Source organism: Schistocerca nitens, chromosome 5 (genome assembly GCF_023898315.1).
Source record: "Schistocerca nitens isolate TAMUIC-IGC-003100 chromosome 5, iqSchNite1.1, whole genome shotgun sequence".
Taxonomy (NCBI): domain Eukaryota; kingdom Metazoa; phylum Arthropoda; class Insecta; order Orthoptera; family Acrididae; genus Schistocerca; species Schistocerca nitens.
Genome location: NC_064618.1, coordinates 146,290,214 through 146,302,386, shown reverse-complemented (window position 1 = coordinate 146,302,386; position 12,173 = coordinate 146,290,214). Strand labels below are relative to the sequence as shown.

The 12,173-nt window shown below is 36.7% G+C and overlaps 1 protein-coding gene across 1 annotated transcript in view; it reads right to left on the bottom strand.

Moving 5' to 3' along the window:
- LOC126259259 (protein scarlet-like) overlaps positions 1-12,173 on the bottom strand; it is a 128,512-nt gene that overhangs the window by 26,770 nt on the left and 89,569 nt on the right. Inside the window, exons 11-12 of the mRNA XM_049955894.1 lie at positions 11,767-11,988; positions 4,062-4,200 (exon numbers count right to left, since the gene is read on the bottom strand). Coding sequence (XP_049811851.1) covers positions 4,062-4,200; positions 11,767-11,988 — 361 coding nt within the window. The remainder of the gene's footprint in view (positions 1-4,061; positions 4,201-11,766; positions 11,989-12,173) is intronic.

The following is a 12,173-nucleotide window of genomic DNA, read 5'->3' as shown; positions in this document are numbered from 1 at the left end:
AGATTACTTGACATGAATTGCATCAAACATCTATGGGATAGAATCAAGAGGTCAGTTTGCACACAAAATTATGCACCAGCGAAACTTTCACAATTACTGACAGCTATAGAGGCAGCAATATTTTGGGGACTTCCAGTGACTTGTCCAGTCCATGCCACGTCAAGTTGTTGCATTATGCTGGCAAAAGGAAGTCCAACATGATATGAGATATCCCACAACTTTTATCACCTCAGTGTATACTGTAATGGGTTTTATTTTCAGCCCTTCCCCCATACCACCACCCAGAATGTCAAATTATTATCATGGTTTTAGCTACAAAATTTATTGCATTCTTGGATATATACCTCAGATGTGGGTTAGAAAAGAACTGCTTAATAAATTCATTGCTGGTTTCTGTACATCCTGACAAAGAATAAATAAGATAGTATACAACAAAGATGATGTCATACCACACTGATAGAATAATATCACAGGATTGTGACTAGCACTATCTGTCCCTTAATGCAAATGTTGCTCACTCCATAAGAAACAGATTGACTCCATAATTGTCCAGAAGACTGTGGGACAGATTCTTCACTGGTGTGGCATATCACGTTTTTAATGTGATCCACCCACACCTGGGTGTCATGTGGGAGCCATTTAACTTTTCTGGCCCTGCTTCAGATACTTCATTTTGGTCTTGCTCTGTCTTCAAAGTGCAACCAGAATTTCATTAGAAGACCAAATCATCAACTATTTACCCATGAGTAGTGTTTACAAGGCCAGAAGAGCATCTTGAGAAACTGTTAACAGGAAGTTACACTTTGGCACTTACAAAGTGCTTATCTCTGTTGTAGGGAAGCAGTCTGCTCACACCATATAGAATTCATATGCTTTCCATTGTGGGCCAGTCTAGTCCACTGTAACTAGCTATGGTGTCACAAATGTTGTGCAATACATTAAAAGTAAAGCAAATAATCTGAAAAGTTAATAATGTGTTAGGAGTGATGCTAAAATGATAATGTGTTAAGTTTCAGTTTACTAACTTTAACAGTTTTCTAAATTTGGATGTTTTATATAAAAATCATCAGCGCAACAGGAAGGAGCTAGAAACTTCAAAGTTTATATTCGGATTCCTTTTTCATTGTAATTTAATGGAAACAGCATGTGGGATCTCACAAAGTAATATTTTGGTTGAAATTCATGATTTTCTGTTTTTGTATCCTAAGAGTATGGAAGCAAGATAGATTAAGTAAGTGATTAGATAAAGCTAGGATGTGTAGATTTAGGTAGAATGGAGATATGCTATAATAACAAAGATGTGAGAAGTTTCCGAAAGGTAGCTATAAAACTATAGCTGTAGCATATCTCCAAAGGGCAAGTTCAGAGCTCATCTATTGCATGCAGTGCAACTAAAATAATTATCTCACCAAAAGTATTTAACCTCACCACATCAGAATTTTACTACAGATACTTACCTGTGTGCTGATAGCACAATTAAATTGAGAGCTTCATTGGCCTTCAGTGAATGAAGCAATTAATTATTTAGTAACTTGAAGTGGTGCTTTACTAGCATGAGCGGCTAGTTAGGAAGGCAAATTTTGTCAGCTGCACCTTCGGCAGTCAGCACCGTGGCTATATAAATAAAAGCGCTGTGAGCTAGAGTCAGGCCCCAGTTCTCTTCTAGATTTGTATCAGTGCGCACTTCGTGTCGGAAGCTGTGTCAAGTTTGTGCAGTTGCAAGGAACAGCCTTGGATGCCGTATTATGTAACTCGGTATGCACGTAACAATGAGTTCGCATTGGGGTAAAGTGTTAATTGTGGAATGACTCCAGTGATTTATTCTCAGTTTGCGTATGTCGTATTTTCACGTGTCGCCACAGGACAGACCTTCTATCTTTACTAGTGTGGTGTTTGATGAGTTGGTTCAAATGGCTCTGAGCACTATGGGACTTAACATCTATGGACATCAGTCCCCTAGAACTTAGAACTACTTAAACCTAACTAACCTAAGGACATCACACAACACCCAGCCATCACGAGGCAGAGAAAATCCCTAACCCCGCCGGGAATCGAACCCGGGAACCCGGGCGTGGGAAGCGAGAACGCTACCGCACGACCACGAGATGCGGGCTGTTTGATGAGTGTTAACATCAAATTTTGGTGAGCATTCACTTTGAACATTTACATCGATAATGGTTATTGAACAGTTTCATTATCTAGGGATAACAGGATCCGCACAATAGACTCTGAACAGCTCTGATAGTACAATAGCTGATAGTAGCATTGCTTGGTTAAATATTTATTTGAAACTTTTTGCTTTATCATTTTCAGAATATAGTGAAAATTGTTACGGTAAACTGCATTTTCTATGAATCCCAATGCCAACATTGTAGTTAGAGAGCCTGTGTTGAGAACAACAATAGAATAAAAATAAAATTTTTCCACTCGCTGTCCCACACTGTGTTCAATCTTAACTCAACGTGACAACAGAAACATTAGAGAAAAGACTCATAGCACAATGTTTGCATTACAGTCCTTGCAAATAGTTAAGGGGGCCATGTCACAAGATTTTTTAAGAGTCTCATTTGGCTACATGTAACATGAACACTTTGTTACTATAGTAAAGCATTTGCACTGTAACAGATGTTTCTTGTATATGAGTGTTGAGAGGAAGAGTTACAGATGTTAAGCACCATTACAGATGTAGCCACTCAACATTTAGCTCTCTCTCCACTGAGGTCATCCTTTCTTTGCAAGCTATTATCCCTCAGCGCAGAAACATCTGTAGCTTTGAAATATTTAGTTTTGAGACGTAGGAGGAGGGACATTTTTATTACTAAGACGTTCTGTTCTCCACATGTATCCTACACCTCCCATAAGATGACAGATGTCTTAACTGCCCAAGTTTATGTTATAGTTGCCACATCTTTTAATTGAGGTGATAACTAGAAAGATATTTTATATCTTTGAGACAAATTTCAAAATTTGCATCTTCATTAAGTAAGACATAATCGTCTTTCATCAGGCAGTACCAATATAATGAATATGATGGCTTTGAAACTGGTATTTGGAGCCAGTAACTGTTTTTAATAAAATATTTTTCTTTTGGAGATTGTAGTGCAGCTGTAGATTTCAGTACAATACTCTGCTACTCCTTCTCTTCCTTCATTACTACCACTGAACACAGTGAGCAGCTATGTGCTTATTGTGCTCCTACAAGTTGTTCTGTGCAGTTCTGTCCGAAAATATTAATTGATTTTAGTCCCCAGCCAACTCTCCTAAGCTTTATGAAGTAGAAGCCTGACAATCTGTGCCGGCTGCGGTGGCCGTGCGGTTCTGGTGCTGCAGTCTGGAACTGCGGGACTGCTACGGTTGTAAGTTCGAATCCTGCCTTGGGCATGGGTGTGTGTGATGTCCTTAGGTTAGTTAGGTTTAAGTAGTTCTGAGTTCTAGGGGACATATGACCTAAGATGTTAAGCCCCATAGTGCTCAGAGCCATTTGAACAATTTGAACCTGACAATCTGTTCTTTTTCATTGCTGATGATTTACTGAAAGAGATTGTGTAAAACTATTATTTATAGAACCTGTTTTTAAAAATCTGATATTGAAGACTATACAACTGAAGCATTTTTTTAATCAGTTATAAATATTACCCAGTGTCTTGCCCAAACTGCTGACAGTGCTTTTCTTAGCATTTTTTTAAAAAAGAAGACCTATGGAAATATAATTCCATTTAATTACAGCATCATATTTCAGGGAAAGTGTAATAAAAGTGAAGTATGACTCAGAGGATGTTCAGTGATAAGAGTTTCATGCCAACAGCCATCCACTTCTTTGATGGGTAGCTTACACTGAAGCTGAAAGGTTTATTTCTATTTTTATTTTTATTTTATTTATTTATATATTTTTCATAGATGTTTTAAAATCCTTCCTCCAACTGAGATTCTCATTTTCTGTACCAACTCACAGTTTCAGATTAAAGGAATTTTCATCTATATTCAGTCATAATACACAAAGCACTTGCTAAGTACAGTAATTGCTGTGTGTAGTGTGTCATTAGAATGGTGGAAGTCCTTACCGTAGGCTAGTGCACCAATGGATATCAACAACAGTGGACCCAATAGCATGAAATATCCAACCAGTCCTCCTACTGGGAAGTCAGCGAGTATGAAAATAAATCCAAAAAATACTGCTGTTTCAATTACAGTCCTTGGCATCTGAAATAGGACACACGTCCCCATTTATTTTCTGTTTCAACCTTTTCCAAGTAAAATTATTTTGTCTTACACTAAATATGATATTTACTCAAAAGCTTTACAATATTTAATGGAACTTTTATAGTTTGATACCCTATAGGATGCCATATGATACAATATGCATAATTTGCAGTGCAATGACATATATTTCAAATGCTTTATTAAAATGTTTACCTTTATAACAACTAAAACTGCCTTTATATGTGCTGCAGTATAACAGGAATAGGATCTCTTAACTTAGACATGACCAACATTTATTTAAAAAACCAATTTTGAGCTATCCAGGTAGTGAGTGCACAGCATTTTACATCAATGATTAAATCCATTGCTAAAATACTGTGGACAAAATAGGAGGAATTCTTATTATTTCTTGACAGTTATTAGTGTATTAATGTAAATATTAAGTGGACTGTAAAGATAAACAAACTGAGGATCTTCCCTACTAATTTATTTATGTTTTTATAGTCTATGCCAGTAAAACTAGAATGAAGCAGTTCCACAATCATCAACTATTAATACTGTCTACAATCTTTGTTTCTTACAGCTCTCTTACTATATACTTTGCCTCATTTATGATCCCTGAAAGTCTTTCTTCTTAACTGAACCTACATAAAACATAGAGAGTGACTCACATAAGCTGTAACACCCCTTTCATTTTATGAACAGCTCCAGATATCGATATGAGGTTTCCAAAAAAGTTATAGTATGCTAGGGATCATGTTTCTTTGGTATGTGAGAGTGTCTTAACTCTTGTCTCACTTGAGATATTGAAGCAAGTATGATCTTTTTTTAAATAGAATGATATATTTTTAATGGCATCTGAAAACATTTGAAAAGATGAGCACAGTGATACAATGCTTGGTAATAATAAGATTGAAACTGAAAAGGAAGCCAGGGGAATCAGCAACTGCATTGTAAAGATGTTCACCACAGGCAAGGCTGTCCTATCAAACCTTTTGACTGTTTATTTGTCTGCACTGTAGAAGCAGGAGGGACTGTCATCTAACAGCAGGTCATTTCTGTTTCAACACACTTTGCATGCAGACATGTACACCAATGATAAGAAGTTAGACATTCTACTTTTACATGGTGAATGGCAGCACATATTGCCAAGGAATGTGGGATCAACCAGAGGAGTGTCACTTGCATCTTGCATCAACATAAATTCCACCCATATCATCTGTCACTAAATAATGCACTTGGTGGACATGATTTCAAAAGTTGTATATAGTTTTGCTGGTTTGCTCTGCTGCACTCAAGAGATGTCAGTATGTTGTCCAAAGTGTGCTCTATACCGACAAAGGAACTTTTATGAACCATGGTAATGTAAATTTACATAATGTGCACTACTGGGCAGCTGAAAATGCACCCTGGCTTCATAAGGTATATTGTATTTTGTTGAGAAAAGAAACTTATTTCTTCTCAATAGAGATCAGGTGCTGGCAAAAAGCAGTAAGTTTAGTTCTCAGATACTTAGATTTATTTCTGAATCTGGAAGTACTGTTTACACAAGAACTCAGTTGACCAAGGAGCTTCTAAAAAAACCAAAGAGTAAATGAGCGAGAGTTGTAACTCAAAATAAAAAATAAAAAAAAAACAGAGATAAACAAAACATTTTGCTCATATATGATGTTGATTAATAATTTAACACAAAACTTCTTTTTAAATTCATTAATGAAAAGAATTTACTTTAACACTTTACCTTGTTAAATTGAAATCAACAAACAGGAAAACCCACAAAACAAAACAAAACTGAGTTTTACAAAAATCCCATTTGATTACACAATATCTTATGAAGATTAGAGCTTTGGTCATGATGTTCGCTACCTGCTCTTCACATGGAATTTGATGAACTCAAATTCTTCCTTCATAAAGTTTTTCATGAATAAAGAAATCCTTGATGGCTATATGTTTGGTTCTGCGATGAAATTCTGTATTCTCTGCCAACTTCACTATTGCTGAATTGTCAATTTGGAGAACCGGAATTTCAGATAGTCTTGTTGTTTCTCTGAATAGATGAGTTAACCAAATAATCTCCTCAGCAGCTTCATTTGTGGCAAATAGTTCAGCTTCAGTTGTAGATGTTGCTAGCATGGTTTGTCGCTGACTTAGCCATGATGTCGCCCCTCCTGCATAATTGATGACTACTCCAGATATTGATCTGCCTTCTTTTGAGAAGCCTCCAAAATCTGCATCACTGGAGCATTCCAGAATTGTGCTCTTTCCTCTTGGCTTGTATGTGATTCCATATTCAGTCATTCCTGATACATAACAAAAAACCCTTTTTACTCTTAATATGTCTTCTTCAGTGGTACTATTGAGAGATCTTGACAGAGCACTTACGCTGAAGGCTAGGTCTGGTCTTGTGCCAAGCATCATATACATTAATGCTCCAACTGCTTCTCTATATGGAAAAGACTGTTCTACCATGTCATCTTTCCCTGACTGTGAAACATCTGTAACTTTCAACACTGTGGTAGAAACTGCTTTACACTCTGAAAAGTTGAAACACTTTCAAATTTGTTATGCATAAGCCTTCTGGTGAATCTTTATACAGCCATCCTTGTCATGTCCAATTTTCAAACCTAAATAATAGTTTGCAGGTGCCATTGTGATCTTGAACTCCTTTTGCAGGTTCCAGCATCTTGGTGCTCGTTTTAAACCATACAGGCTTTTCTTCAATCTGCAAACTCTGTTGGTACCATCTTCATAACCTATTGGTTGTGCCATATAAATGGTTTGCTTAAGTTTTCCATACAGGAATGCTGTTGACACATCAAACTGTCTGAGATACATTCTTTGAGTGGCAGCAACACTCAGATTAGACCAAATTGTTGTCATTTTTGCAACTGGACTAAAAGTTTGACTCTTAATCTACACCTTCTCGTTGACTGATACCCTTGGCAACCAATCAAGCCTTAAATTTTTTGATCTGACCGTCTTCATTTGGTTTCAATCAAAACATCCACTTACATAGTATTGCCTTGGCACCTTTAGGTAAGTCTTCAACCTCCTGTGTTTCATTTTTGATCAGAGACTCCATTTCTTTGTCCATTGCTTCTTTACATTTGATGCTGTCTTCATGTCTAAGTGTACCCTTGTAGGTTTCAAGAACTTCAGTTGTGACAAAGAAATCTTCTGTTATCATTGCATAATTATTAAGGTCTCTTTAATGATGAATGATCTCTTAACTTACTCCTATTTCCTCTTTGCAAGTTTCCAGAATGTCATCATCAGAGTCTGTGTCTGAACTAGTTTCATGCTCCATACTATCTTCTGAGTGTGTATTTTCCTCACTCTCTGATTGATTTTTAATATACTCTGGACCTGCAATGGGCTTTTCAACAACTTGAAATGGTAGTGTAATTTGTTCAGTTCACCAACCCAGTTTTTCTTCAAATTGTACATCTCTGGTCAGCACAATGGAATTACTTCCTTTTATCCAAATCCTGAAGCGTTCATCACCATCATAATCAATGAGATATCCTTTCACAGCTTTCTTGTCCAGTTTCCTTCAATTTTCACTTGGAATGTGTGCATAATATGTTGAGCCAGTAACCCTAAGATGTTTAGTTAGAGGCCTTTTTCCGTTCCCACAACTCTTAAGGACTGACACCTTCCACAGATGACTTCCCTGTCCTGTTCAAGGTGTAAATTGCTGAGTTAACCAGTTCAGCCCATATCTGCTCTGGATAAGTGACATCTGGTTTTGAATACTTAAGTGTCCTGGCCATCTCAACAACTGTCCTACCCCACTCACAAATACCATTTTGCTCATGAGTATAGGGAGCAGTCTATCACTGTGTTATACCATTTGAACTTAAGATGGATCTAACCTCTTTATTATCAAACTCCTTGCCATTGTCACTCAGCATCTCTTTAACAGAGTACCCCAATGCCTTTGTACGCCAGAGAAAATCTTTGAGAATTTTACTCCACTTTGGTTTTTCTGCGGCAAAAGAACCATAGCAAAAGTTGGTGTAATGGTCTTTGAACAAAACAAGGTAACATTTCTTCTGGAATGACTCATGAAAAGTTCCACACAGATCAGCTGATATCAACTCAGCAGGCCTTGTTGACTTTTCTGTAGTTCCAAATGGTATACGATGCGCTTTCCCAAATTTTCATGGTTCACAAATCTCTGCCCCTTCCTTAACATCAATGTTAAATTCCTTTTTGAGTTTTGTTTTAACATGATGCTTGCCTTGATGACCCCATCTCTCACAAGACAGTTGAAGTACATCAAATCTATCTTCCACTGAAAGATTCACAGTTGCACCCTTCTCTGGCACTAAGGGCTTAATTTCTGTTTTGTATAAAGTGCAACCAACTTTATGATTTCCACACAGTCTCACTCTGCCACCAATTGTCAAAGAGCAATATGTAGTACTTGACTGAAATATACTGTATTTGGCGAAGAGTTCTCGGTCTTCCAGCCGGGTGGCGGTGTCTTCAAACTGCACTTTGAAGACACAGCCACCTGGCTGGAAGCCCGAGAACTCTTCGCCAGCTGTATACACCAGGAAAGCATACATTCACATATACTGTATTTGCTACAATCTTGGGCAGCTAAAACAGAAATAAAGTTTTTGGAAATTTTTGGCACATACCAGACATCAGTCAGGGTCAGCTCTTCACATTTGCTGCCAACTGTTGACAGAATCTGAATTGATCCTCTTCCTGTTGCTTCTAGAGACTCCTGTCTAGTGGCCTTTATACAGCAGGGATTGTTGAGTGCTTCAAAGCTGACAAAGTAATCAAGACTATTTGTCATATGTTTCATTGCACCATTGTCAATCCACCAATTGTACCCATCCACTTTTAATGAACAAGCCTTGCCACAAATATTAAACAATGCTACCATTCATTACTACAGTTTTGTCCATGTTTTTCTGCACAGTTGTATTTTTAGCTGGTCTTCCATCAAAAATTCACTTCCTACAATATTTGATCCAGTGGCCCGGTTCTTTGCAATAGTTACATTTTCCTTTAACTTTGAATTTGTTAGTTTTTATTTTGTTTTGTACGCCTGATTTGACTACTGATGCCTCTTGTTCAATTTTATCACTACTCTCTGTGAAATTTCTCTCAAACATGCACAATTATTCCTTTAATTCATCAATGTTTTCTTATCATCTTTTGTTAATAACATCCAACTTAATTTAAAGGAATCAAAGCTTGCAGGTAGAATATGTAAAATTTTACATACCAGTACCATTGTTGTTCAGTTCATTCCACAGACTTGTTAACTTCACTATGTGTGTGGAGATGTCTTCCCCCCAAGTCCAATTAAATGCAAAGAAATCTGAACAAATCTTGAAACTGGTCCTTTGATGATGCTTTGAAATTCTGCTTCAATGCCTTCCATGCTTCATGAGCCGTTTCTTTGTCCATGATCTTCTGATACACAGTGTCTGTAACTGCACATGTAATCATCGACTTGGCATAACTGTTCGCTTTACAATAAAAATCTGATTTGGCTTTAGGATCCTTAATTGCTGCATCATTAGCACCTTCAGACAGTGGTTCAGGTTTTACTAACTTGCCATCAATCACATCTAAAGCTCCTTCATGATAGTCAATTAAATCTTGTATTTTTCTCTTCCGCATTAGCCAATCTGTTTCACTATTCACCAGATCCATTTCAACTCTAAAACCAAAATCACACTCTCAAATATGCATTTAAAAAATGTATCTGTCACTTTTTGCACATGTTTTTACATACGTAACTGGGACCCATAATCTATTGTATTTTGTTGAGAAAAAACTTATTTATTCTCAATATATATCAGATGCTGGCAAAAAGTGGTGAGTTTCGTTTTCAAATACTTAGATTTATAGATTTATTTTCTGAATCTGGAGGCTCTGTTTACACAAGAAGTCAGATGAACTAAACATAATGCTCATACATGATGTTGATTAACAATTTAATACAAAATTTCTTTTTAAATACGGTACATTAATAAAAAAATTTACTTTAACAAGGTACAATAGTAAATTCCACTGCATGACCTTACTTTGTTAAATGGAAAAACATGCATTCACATTTGTATATCATTCTGTCTGTTCTTCTAGAAGAGGTACAACTGGGTAAGCAAAAGTGTATGTGGTTGTAACATGACCACTGCGCAGATCACTCTTCCTATGTTGCAACAAAAACACTGTATGAGAAGTTCCCTGAAAATTGAATAGGATGGAATGCTGGACTACATTGGCTGGCCAGATCTCTTGATTTAACTCCTCTTGATTTCTTTCTATGGGGAGCACTGAAAGACTGAGTTTATCTTAAAGCCCCAACTATGTCAGATGATATGTGCTACTGAATCACCACAGTATGCAATGGCATATCATCTAGTGTACTTTCATCTGTTCATCTATCTCTCAAACAGTGACTAAAAATGTGCCTTGCAGTTAATAAAAACAATCTGAGCACCTACTTAAGAGAAGTATTTATTTTGTGAGTGACAAGTTGGCAGTCATTCTGAATAAGCTGTTTAAGTGTATTACAATTTTGTAACACATTTTTCTGACACATTATAGACACATTGGTCTGACAGCAGGTTATTTACTTTAAGTATGCACAGACAGGTCTGATACAATTATTATTATCATTCCAAATCTAAGGAAGTTAATACAGTGTAGTTTCCTTTCTCCCTTGAATAGGGTTGTCAATCATTGTGAAGTATGAATACCAATGTTTCTGCTTTGGCTTGGACAAGTCAGCAGTAATGGGATGGTTTAAATGGAAAATTGCCTGATGAAGCCGTAGTTGTTTACAAAAAAACCTGGAAATGTACACACATTTGAAATAGTTTTCCTAAGTCCCATCTGGAGCACCAGAAGCTAGCATATGCCATAGTTTCATATAAAAAATCATAGTTGATCCTGTATCTACATCATATAGGAAATGAGGTTTTATCTTAGTAGTGTAGGCCTGTCTTACTGCATATAGTGACAGATCTTTGCATGAGAGCTCTGCTTGGTGATGTTTACGTCACAGTAGCTGACTCTGGCCACATCGCTTTCCAATTTTAGTAGATTTGTGGGATTCTTTTGTGAAGAGTTTCAACCTCAACATTAACAAGCCTTATATCATTGGAATCATCTTTCCAAGCACTTTTGAGTGTTGTTAAAAAACATATGTCATTCCATTTTAAAAAATAATACTTGCTTCAATTTCTCAATTGATACATCACTGACAATCTCTGCACTGAGCACCCATAAGCTCCTCCTTGATTGATACAAAAGTTAAGATGCTTTATCACACACCAAAGTACATGCCTCTTAGCATACTATAATTTGCCAAAAACCTCATTCCAGTACCTGGGGCTGCTCATGAAATAAAAGGGGTGTTACATTTTAACATGACTAATGCTGGTAATGAATGAATATTACTCCATTCTTCCAATTTGCAGTCTATATTTAGTATGTGTTTTATGTGTATAAGCTGAATCAGAATGCACTGCTGTTACACTTCTCACAAACTTAGCACACATTGTAACAACTAGAAGTTAACAAACTACTCACCGCTGCTATGACCTTGGAAATGTAGTATGCTGATGAGGAGTATAAGTTGCTTTCTCTTAGGAATATAGGAATTTCATATGGGAAAGTGTAGAGCACACTGTATGCACTATAGAAGAACATTTCACTAGAAAGAAGATACAGCAGCCCCCTGAAGTCTTGCATTCCCTCCTGAGTTTCTGGACTGACACCCTGGTAGAAAGTGGCTACAACTGTTGTGGTAGTCTGAAACAGATCATATTGAATCATTCAGTTATATAAAACTGTGCACTCAAACCATTAACCCAAAACACTATTTCAAATGTTCAATATATATGAAATCATTAATAGCTTTGTTCGGTCATTGCTTGGCAAATAATGAAATATTCAGAAAAATGTGAGACTATTATCTTCATTTCTGTTCTCCAGAT